General features: G+C 46.0%; 1 protein-coding gene across 5 annotated transcripts; it reads left to right on the top strand.

Annotated features, from left to right (window-relative positions):
* The first annotated feature begins 1,312 nt into the window (after positions 1-1,312).
* On the top strand, positions 1,313-10,249 carry LOC133375503 (fucolectin-like). Of its 5 annotated transcripts, XM_061607162.1 has the most exons (5): positions 2,422-2,464; positions 3,664-3,793; positions 6,581-6,672; positions 7,971-8,265; positions 9,612-10,249. In XM_061607162.1, exons 3-5 carry the CDS (start codon positions 6,582-6,584, stop codon positions 9,820-9,822), a joined length of 597 nt encoding a protein of 198 aa, XP_061463146.1. In that variant the 5' UTR covers positions 2,422-2,464; positions 3,664-3,793; position 6,581; the 3' UTR covers positions 9,823-10,249. The 5 variants fall into 5 exon arrangements, with proteins under 5 accessions (XP_061463144.1, XP_061463142.1, XP_061463145.1 ...); XM_061607160.1 differs by lacking the exons at positions 2,422-2,464; positions 3,664-3,793 and adding an exon at positions 1,313-1,488; XM_061607158.1 differs by lacking the exons at positions 2,422-2,464; positions 3,664-3,793 and adding an exon at positions 1,550-1,607.

A 10,249-nucleotide genomic window follows, 5' to 3' on the forward strand; every position in this document is an offset into this window, starting at 1 on the left:
GGTGACCCTGCTGGGAGCACATGACTCCCAACGGCATTGCTCACAGGGTTCATTGGAACACACAAGCCCACTCACCACTACAAAGTGACGATCCAGCGAGTGAACTCCAGTAAAAGTGAACTCACCCAGCCAATCACCAGGGATGCTTCCATTCAAAATGATTTTGTTATGCTGACATGCTAAAAGAGTTAAACACACACCAGCAAACTTTTTTGTAACATCTTTAGAATGTCTGATATAAGGAGATTGTCCTATCAAATGATCAATTCCTTGAAAATATCGAGATTCTGCCAATGCAGAATCATCAGACCCCAGACGGGCATTAAAATCACCAGCCATAAGGACCTGTGCAGATGGGAACTTTGCTTTGATAAGGGTAATATATTGTCCTAGCTCATTCCACTGGGCATTCTTGTCCAAGTGACTTTTAATTGGGGGGATATCAGTATTAAACAATATAAGTTGAAAGCAGTGACTGTTAATTAAGGTTGCCATAGCTACCTTTCCACAACTAGGGAGTGCAACAACCTCTACTTTAAGATATATCAAAACTAGACAGAGTAATCCTGCTCTGGACCTACGTCTAGTTGTGGACTGGGTTGCAGCCAAAGAAGTGGCAATATACCCTTTAAATATTATCACAAGCTCAGGTTTCTTGCAGCAGAACGATATCGAAGGATTTGATATACTCAGTAAATGAAAAGTCCCTAGACTTCCCCTTCCATCCTGCTTTATTCCAAGAGAGACACCTAATTAGGGAAGGCGTGTTACGTGTCTCAGGGAGTCAATCAATAGTAATTTCTCCAGCACACCATCCTGGTCTAAGAAGACACTACCGCTCTTAATTGGTAAGAGCTGCTTATTTAGGGGTTCAGAGAAAGAATTAGAGATGGGAGATGACCCTAATTCATGTGGTTCCAGGATAGGGTTATCAGGTTCAGGGCCTGAGACTGCTCCTGTATCTTTAGGAGAAGAGAAAGTCAGCCAAGTGCAGGTGTTCTTGCAATTCTAATGGGAAACACCACAAGGTGGAATTCTCCCTTCCCCCTGCACAACTTTTAAAGATACAGAAGACCTCTTGGAGGCTGGGCTGACAACCAAGAGGTCTTCTGTATCTTAAAAAGTAAGGGAGAATTCCACCTTGTGGTTTTTCCCTTTACAGTGTTGCAAGAACATCTGCACTTGGTTGACTTTCTCTTCTCCTAAAGATACAGGATCAGGATCAGGCACTGAGCCTGGCAACCCTATTCCAGGAACTAGCAACTGGTCCAGTCCATGGAGCAAACAGCGCCTGCATTAGTTTTAACAGCATTAAATTTATTCACTCTTTCTTCCAGAGGAGAGAATCAATATTTTGAAATACTCCAGTTTGCTTGGGTTTCTTGATATGCAAATTGGAGAAAGAGCTTTAGTGGTTGGCAAGAGAGGAGGTAATGAAACCTCAGGGGATTTGGCCAAATTTTCATTATTTGAAGAATGACTCAAGAGGTTAGTCTTTACCATACTTAGTCTCTGTATGATGTTTGTCTGCTCAGCCTGTGAAAGCACAGAGAAGGAAGCAAAGAGATGGCACTCATCTGGTTCCCAAGGATTGCTACTGGCCTAAGGTAGTGAGTGAGATATAGGAAGGGTAGATTTTACCTTCTCTGGTTTCTGCTGGGATGAATTTAAAGGTGAAGATGTAGGTTCATCCCATCTCATTAAGTCAAGGGGTTCATTATTTGTAAAGGAAGTATCCTGTTGTAAATTAGGTACTAAATATTGGGTAGGTAGAGAGTTCAGGGTGGTATGTTTAGTGCATTTAAACACTTAAGAGTCTGCAGTACCAGACAGAAAGCCCCAAGAAGATTGTTTCTTAGTACTAACAGATCTCTTCCAACTAACACCCTTAGTACTGTATTAGTACTAATACCAGAGCCTTTTATAATATCTCTTTGTCTCTTAATGGGTAAGAGAGGTTTAAGGGAAAAGTCTTTAAAAACTCTCACAGTAGAGATACCAAATACGTTAAGCAGTGACCTTTTCCTAATTAGGAAAGTAGGAATATCTGATTTAGTGAAACTAAGAAGCACACAATTCCACTGCTGTCAGATCTATAAATCTGATTCCAAATTAATTGCCTTAAATGATGTTTAACCAGCTGGACTGTACCAGTGTGGCATGCCTCGATTCCATAAAGGAAGCCACAGACCTGAACTTACAAGATCTGAACAGGGTGTTTTATGGCAGATGCTCTTGGAGGTCACTGATTCATAGGGTCGCCATAAGTCCTAGTCGACTTGGAGGCACATAACAACAACAGGCCTGTAGGACTAAATGGTATCCTGGGCCCCCAGTGAATTGGTCATTCTTTACTTTAGAGATGTGACCAACAGATGAGTTATGTTGAGGAGAAGCACCTGAAGAAGTAGCTTTCTCAACCAGTACAGGAAGCTAGTTCCAGGGGTCGAAGCTTCTGCTTGAAGTAAGAGCAACTAACTGATTTTAAATGCCCGCTATATCTCCTAGTTTGGAATAAATATTTTGTCTTGTATTGGCCACCAAGAGACATTGCTTTGCCATGAGTTCAAAAAGGGATGAGTCACAGGGAGTGGGCCCAGCTGTAATCTTATCATTACAAGGTGTGAGAGAATCTTCTTTAGCTCCAGGGGAAGGATCATTGACCTCAGCAACTGCTGAGAATCTATTTGTAACTGGGATAATAAAGGCCAAATTGTCTGCTTGGGCTGTTTTGGGAGATGGAAATTCATCAGTTCCGCGCTGCTTGAAATGTGTTTCAGACACCAGATCACTACAGGAACTGTGTCCTTTCTTTCCTCTCACCACAGATCCCTCCCACTCCAAGGAAAGGAAAAAGAGAGAGAGAGAAAGGGAGGGGGAGGAAGAAAAACCAAAGTTAACAAATCTAATCCCAAAGTAAACACTGATACTGGTCCTGCTGGAAGGCACCAAATGATGGTTGCCCCTTGCAGGCACAGGTGGATGAAGCTGATACTCAGCAAGCAGGCAGCACTCTCCAAAAGGTGCAGGACCTTGTCCCGACTGCCTTAGCCTTCTGGCAAGTTTGTAGCCAGCAGCTGGTCTCTGTCCCTTGCAGTCCCAGGTGCGTGAAGCTGATACTCAGCAAGCAGGCAGGGTTTCTACCGGTACAGCTCCAAACGTTTGCAGGAATTATTCTGCAGACAGAGCTAAAACTGCAACTACAACCAGACTGTTAAATATAGTCCTTCCCAGTGCCAGCAACAAGTGAGGAAGCAGGACAGGCAGAGTTTGCACTCGCTTGCTCGCTATCCCTCTCTTGTCAGTTGTTCGAAGAAATCCCAAAACAGCAGCCGAGTCTTCCACTCCCTGTCTTGCCGCTTTTCGTTTCGTTGACAGGTTGCGCAGTAAATCTCATGAAGACCCGGTGAACGGGGGTTCAGCCTCTAGCAGCCTCTCAATGAAACAGAGAAGCTAAAATTATTGTCCCTCATGTTCTGTGTCCTGCCCTAGACCTTGATAATTTGTTAAAATGTTAAAACCGTAAAACCATAAAACGATAACAAGAGCAAGCCGCAGAGCTCACAACAAAGCAGCCACCTCTGTTGCCATTTTTCTATCCGAGAGGGAGCTAGCCATCATGGCTAGTAGCCATTCCTGGCCTCATTCTCCACTTGTGCTCAGTTGAGCCTGTTCCCAGGTTAGCGTGCTCAAGGGATTGAGGAGTTATCTCAACTGGGGGATCGTGGAAAACAGAGAGATCGCCTTTCATTTTTAGACAGGATCTTTTTTACTCTTTTTTTGACTTTTACAGGTAAGATAGTAACAAAAAGCATGCAGTCAGTATTTTTCCTAATTGCTTAATAAAAACCAAAACCAAAAAACTGATCCCAATTTCTAGTGTTGAGCCCCAACAGCAAAACCACTGAAACATTTTGCCAGGTTTTAAAATGTTGTAGAATAATCTTTATTTTATTAATAATGTTACTATGCTAAAATTATTTGACTTTATGGCCCTTTTGTAAATACATGTAGCATCGTGGACGGCTGATATTTAAGTTCTGTACTCTTTTGCCCCTTACTCACAAGAAAGCCAACGCTGCAGTACTGCATCCATTTACCTGGGAGTAAGTCCCATTTAATGCAAAGGGACTTACTTCTGAGTAGACATGTATACTATTGTACTTAGGGTTGCCAGGTTCATGGCCTGAGACTGATCCTGTATCTTTAGGAGAAGAGAAAGTCAGCCAAGTGCAGGTGTTCTTGCACCTGGCTGCCCATTTGCTACCCGGCCAAGTTCAAGGTTCTAGTTTTGGCATACAAAGCCCTATACAGCTTGGGACCAAGATACCTGAAAGACCGTCTTATCCCTTATATGCCCAGTTGATCACTGTGCTCTGCAGGTGATGGCCGCCTGCAGATACCACCTTATCAGGAGGTCCATTCCGCACAAAATAAGAAACAGACCTTTAGTGTGGTGGCACCTACTCTGTGGAATTCCCTCCCCTTGAATATTAGGCAGGCGCCATCTCTGCTATCTTTTCGGAGCCTTTTGAAGACTTTCCTCTTTCAACAAGCCTTTTAAGTTGAGACCTATCCCAGTCTGCATCTGTGTTGGAATTGCTTAATATGCTTTTTTAATAATGTTTTTAACCCTTTTTAAGGTTGTTTTTTAAAAATGTTTTTAATGCTGTTTTGTTTTAATGTATTTTAAGATCTGTTTTTATGATATTTTAAACTGTTTTAGTGCTTTGTTTGCCGCCTTAGGCTTCTGCTGGGAGGAAGGGCGGGATACTAAATAAATAAATAAATAAACTCTGTAATGGGAAAAACCACAAGGTGGAATTCTCCCTTCCCCCTGCACAACTTTTAAAGATACAGAAGGCCTCTTGGAAGCTGGGCCTGGCAACCAAGAGCTCTTCTGTATCTTTAAAAGTTGTGCAGGGGAAAGGGAGAATTCCACCTTGTGGTTTTTCCCATCACAGGGTTGCAAGAACACCTGCACTTGGCTGACTTTCACTTCTCCTAAAGATACAGGATCAGTCTCAGGCCATGGACCTGACAACCCTAATTGTACTGGAAGTTAACCATACAATGAATTCTGCCTAAACCTCTTTGAAACGTTTTCACATTTATAATGGAGAGGGGGATACTTTTTAAAAAACATTTTTTAGCATCCCCCTCTCCCCACTGGTTAGTAGTATTTGTAGAAAATTACTTCTGGGGAGAAGCCGATCTCAGGAAAGATGCATCTTGGTTGTTAGGAGGAAAGGATTCCAAGGCCTAGAAAATGAGTAGGAAAGAAGCACATGCTACAGGAGAAAGGAGAACAGCAGCTCTTTTGGACCCAGGGGAATTCCAATTCTCCAAAACACTCATTCATCATCACACTCTGAATTCACCCACTGGCTAAAATCATTGAAAGGTGGCAGCACCCAGGGTGCACTTGCTTGCACATTTTGCCTCCTAATGTCCATTTTTTAAGAGGGTAACAGTCTTACTTTTTTTGAAAAATGAAAGCTCACTGTCTTGGCTGCAATTGCACCATTATAACCCAGCTATGGGCATCCTGCCTCTGACAAAGGAGGGAGAACATAGCCATTGTGTCTAGAAGCACTGATAGCCTTCTCCTCTCTGTATCCCCCTCATTCATACTTGCACTGACCACAGGGGAGAGTGGGCAGGCAGGGCTGAGGGCACCCCAGATTTACTGCTGCCACCTGGCCTCCCCATTGACACAATTCCAGGTCAGAAGGCAGTTGCAGAAGCCATTTCAAGACAGCATTTCCACGTTCCCCTCCTTCCGTAACACTTAGAAGTATTTATTTTGGAGCTTAGTAGGGTGTGGGACCTTCCAGAAGAAATACTAATTTTATTGTGCATTTGTTCTCAACATGGGATAAATGGAATGAGGATATACCCTTCTATTCAAATCCTTTGGCACCTGCCAAGGAGGCGTGCCCTTTCCCCTTGGGGGGGGGGAGTCTGCAGCCACACAAGCAGAGTCAGAAGGACAACCTGAAATCCTCATCTTGACGCCCTCAGCCCACCTGGGGTCAACATCTTTCCGATTGGCCTTTGGGTTGTCCTGAGCCAGGCAAGAGCCACCCCTTGGGAAGGGGATAAAACCAGGACTGCCCAAGACGCGGTCCAGCATTTGGGCAAAATCACAGAGGTCTTCGTGCCAGTATTGAGAAAGAATTTGTGATCGCTGACCCACCGAGAAGGACAACAGTCACCTCCGCTGGTCCCAAGACAGAGAGCCAAGGTAAGTGGGGGGGACCCACTTTATATGATGCCTGAAGCCTAGAACATTCTGCACAGCCCCCGCCAACCCAAAATGAAAGTCCAGCATTTGAATGGGCATAGCTAACATTGTATTTTTGATGTTAAAGTCTTTTAGGGACCTTCAGCACTTTGGGCTACGATAGTCCTCATGGCAACCTGTCTCTTGATTCATCTGAATTTCCTCCCTCCTGCCTCTCTCAGCACTGCCAGCCGCCACTGAAGTCACCTTGTGTGGCTAAGGGGGAGCCAGACCCCCTCCCCATGACTCCAGCCCCAGCTCCCCCTCATTGCCTTCTCCACTCCCCCCCTGCAGGATGCCCATCGCCCGGACTTGGCTGCTGGCCCTGGCACTCCTGGCTGGGCGTGGGGAGGCCCAGAGCTGCAGGCCTGAACTCCAAGGGGTTGGTAAGTCCTGGGAAATGGGGGCTTGTTTGTCTGCCAAACTAAACAGCAATATAAAATCTAATTGAGGATTCAAGCATGTAAAACATCTTACGGGTCTGGGAAAGCCTGGACAAAAAGATGGAAGTCCTTACAAGCCATTTTATTCATTTATTTAAAAGTATTTATATACCACGTAACATAGATTCTAAAAAAAACAAATAACATATCACTAAAACAAAAACACAACTCAAAAAACAGTAAAACAGCACTATAAAAATGTATAAATGCACATGAAACAAATTCAGAGGATTCAAACGCATAAAACTAGGTTCAGTCTTAGGGTCTGGGAAAGCCTGGGCAAAAAGATGGGAGTCCTTACAAGCCATCTGAAGCAACTGCTGCTTGCTGCGTTGCAACCTATGGCCGAAGGAAGGGCATTCCACAAAGCAGAAAATGCCTGTTTTGGGGGTCATTGCCCTCTGATATTCTGTAGGGTGTGGAGCCAAGAGTAAAGTTTCCCTAGACGATCAAAATGATCTTACAGTCCTGTACAGGGGCAAGCGGTCTTTCAGGTAACCTGGTCCTGAGTTGTTCATATGTCAACAACAAGACTTTGAATATGGTCCAGTAGTTGATTGGCAGCTAGTGTAGTTCCCTCAGCACAGGTGCAATATGTGGACATCCAAGTACTCCACTCAGCAATCTGACTGCAGCATTCTGCACCAGCTGCAGGTTCCAGATCAATCCCGAGGGAAGCCCCACCTGGAGCGCATTACAGTAGTCCAGTTGTGAGGTTACCAACACATGAAGCACAGTGGCCAAGCTATCACTGGCCAGGAAAAGGCATGCATCGTATCAACCTAAGTTGATAACAGGCACTCCTTGCCACAGAGGTCAACTGAGCCTCGAGTGAGATAGATAGATCTAGGAGCATTCCCAAACTATGCACCTGTGCCTCCAGAAAGAGTACAGCCCCTTCCAGAACTGGTAAACTCCCCACCCCCAGAACTGGGAACAGTTCACCCACAAAGTCTCTGCCTTAATGTTTCTTGGCCCTGTTGTTTCTCATCTGTAGTGCTATTGCTAGTTTTTTGTATTAAAAGAAATTTAAATTTCAGAATAATGATGAGCATGCTGTTGTGCTTGTGTCCAGTGTCAGGAGGAAGGGTGGGATATTCAATCAATCAATCAATCAATCAATCAATCAATCAGAACAGGGTGCTCGCCTAGATGGGCCTTTGGCCTGATGCAGGAGCCAGGATCTTCTGATATCCTTAATTCTCCTCCCCATCTTCTTTCCATCTTGCTGTGACTCTCAGCTCACAATTTGGCCAAGGGTCGCCCAGCCTGTCAGTCCTCCACCTTGTCAAATCCAATTGTTGGAACAGCGAGCAAAGCCGTGGATGGGAACTGTAGCGGTGAGTGGTTTAAAGATGGCAGCTGCACCCACACTGGGTGGGACATGGAGCCCTGGTGGTACGTGGACTTGGGCGGCCAGTACGCCATCTCCGCTGTGGTGGTGAAAAACCGGGAGGACTGCTGTGGTGAACGTCTCCAGGGAGCCCAGGTCCATGTGGGAGACTCCGTGGCTGACCATGGCAAGTCCAGCCCCCTGTAAGTTCCAGTTGCCTCTCCCCACTCCCTTCAGCAAATATATCCCAGGGGTCCCAGTTGAGATCACAAGCTGCAGATGAGTCACCTTGTAGTTCCCTTCTGTATCTATAATCATGGAGAGTTGGGGGAAAGGTGGGTTCTGCCCCCTCTTCAAGGTCTACTACTGTGTGGAAGGGACAGTATGGCGTATCTCAAGGCCGGGGAGGAACAGGGAGGATCATTATTTCAGAATAATTCACCCAGACCAGAAACAAAGTGGGAACTGGCCGAGCATCCCATGAGCTCTACCCCTCTAACTTCCCTAACTTTTATCCTCCCTCCTGCATCTCCAACTCCTGCTCTGATATTCCCACTTGCATGCTTCACTATTGTCCCAAGCTCGGTATGTCCAAGACTGAACTTCTCAGTTCTGCCCCTGCCCCCACAATTCACTGACACCACCACCAGCCACCCTCTTGACCAGGCACAGAGCCATCGTTTCCCCCTTGACTTCTCCCTGGCTTCCCCTTGCCCTGCATTTTGTTCCTGTTGCCAAATCACTCTCATTCATGAAACGATCTGCTCCGTGCCCTGGTCCTCACCTGCCTTGACCCCTCCAGCCTCTGCCTCCTCCTCCTCCTGTCTACCCAGCACTCTGTGCCAAAAAGCCATTCACCTCTCTTGGTGCTCTGAACACATGACCCTTCCCCCCTCCTTAAACTCCTGCACTCTTGAGATCCAAGCAGAAGCTCCTCCCCCCCCCCCCCGCCTTCAAATTCCTCTCATCTCCCCACACTTTTAACCCTGTCTGTGACATTCACTCATCCGGCTCCACCACCCTCATCCATTCAAAGGTCAAAATAGTTCCACTCTTCCTCCCTCCGTGGAACTGCCTCCCAGAATATCTCTGCAAGACCACCCCTCTCCCGTCCTTCCTTGAATTCTTTTCTCCAAACTCACCTTTCCCCTAGACCCAATACTTTACTGCAAGGGTAGCCAACCTGGTGCCCTCATCAGCTGCATCCAGTGGTGAGGGATGATGGGAGTTTTAGGCATCCCATTGGCTGCCCCTGTCCTACTGTGACCAAGCCTAAGTGCAAGGGATTGAACCAACCTTGTATTCTTCCACACACACACCCCCACATATATAGTTCTAGATGGTAAGCAGCTTGGCACAGTGACCTGCCCTTTCATCCTTTATGTACGTAGCTGAAACTTAAAATAACAACAAAAATCTGGGAATGTGGGCAGTCCACTGGTGATTGCGGGGTGGCTGGGGAATGATGGAGTGCTTTCACATCCATGTGCAGACTGCGTCTTCTTGAACTGATGCCACCCTGTGGCTGACCCTCCCTTTCTCTCTGCAGCTGCGGGACCATCACAAACACCAGCCTTGGCTCCATCACTATGCTGTCCTGCAATTGGCTCAAGGGCCGCTATGTGAGCATCAACATCCCTGGACGGGAAGAGTACCTTCACGTGTGTGAGGTGGAGGTCTATGGCGCCAAAGCGGAAGACCAGTGTCAACAATCAACAGTGCAGGCTGGGCGACGGGAGTTGGGAGGGAAGCAGGGGTGATGAAATCCATACATTGTTTTCCAACCAACTTCCTCTGAACTGCCCTCTTCTCTTTCTCTCTCCCACTCCCCCCCCCGAAAAGCAAGAGGGGCTGTGATGTTGCCTGTGCCCCACAACAATGCATTTCCAGTCTAAGCAAGTAATTGGGGGACTCGCAAGTGTTTGTTCAATCCAGATAAATTTCATCACAGAGGGGAATCTCCCTGTCCCAGCCGTGAGTTCTCCTGTCCGCAACCTTTCCACCTGATCAACCGCAGAACTGCTTAATTCATTTTCAAATTTAAAAGTACTGTATCCAAGCCTTAAGTTTTAATCTTTGGTTTCATTAATGATCCTTCATAAAGACAAGTTGATAACATGGTTTAGATGAGTTGTTCTTATCCTTTTTTGAGTCATGGACCCCTCTGAGAATCTGATGAAAACTATG

The sequence above is a fragment of the Rhineura floridana genome, chromosome 1, assembly GCF_030035675.1.
Source record: "Rhineura floridana isolate rRhiFlo1 chromosome 1, rRhiFlo1.hap2, whole genome shotgun sequence".
NCBI classification, from domain to species: domain Eukaryota; kingdom Metazoa; phylum Chordata; class Lepidosauria; order Squamata; family Rhineuridae; genus Rhineura; species Rhineura floridana.

What these genes read in the sequence shown, in the direction of transcription:
- LOC133375503 (XM_061607158.1), top strand. Translation starts at nt 1,567, where the DNA reads ATGGCACTCATCTGGTTCCCAAGGATTGCTACTGGCCTAAG. An exon ending in AGGATTGCTACTGGCCTAAG is followed by an intron (nt 1,608 to 6,580) that starts GTAGTGAGTGAG and finishes CCCCCCCTGCAG; the next exon opens with GATGCCCATCGCCCGGACTT. An exon ending in CATGGCAAGTCCAGCCCCCT is followed by an intron (nt 8,266 to 9,611) that starts GTAAGTTCCAGT and finishes TTCTCTCTGCAG; the next exon opens with CTGCGGGACCATCACAAACA.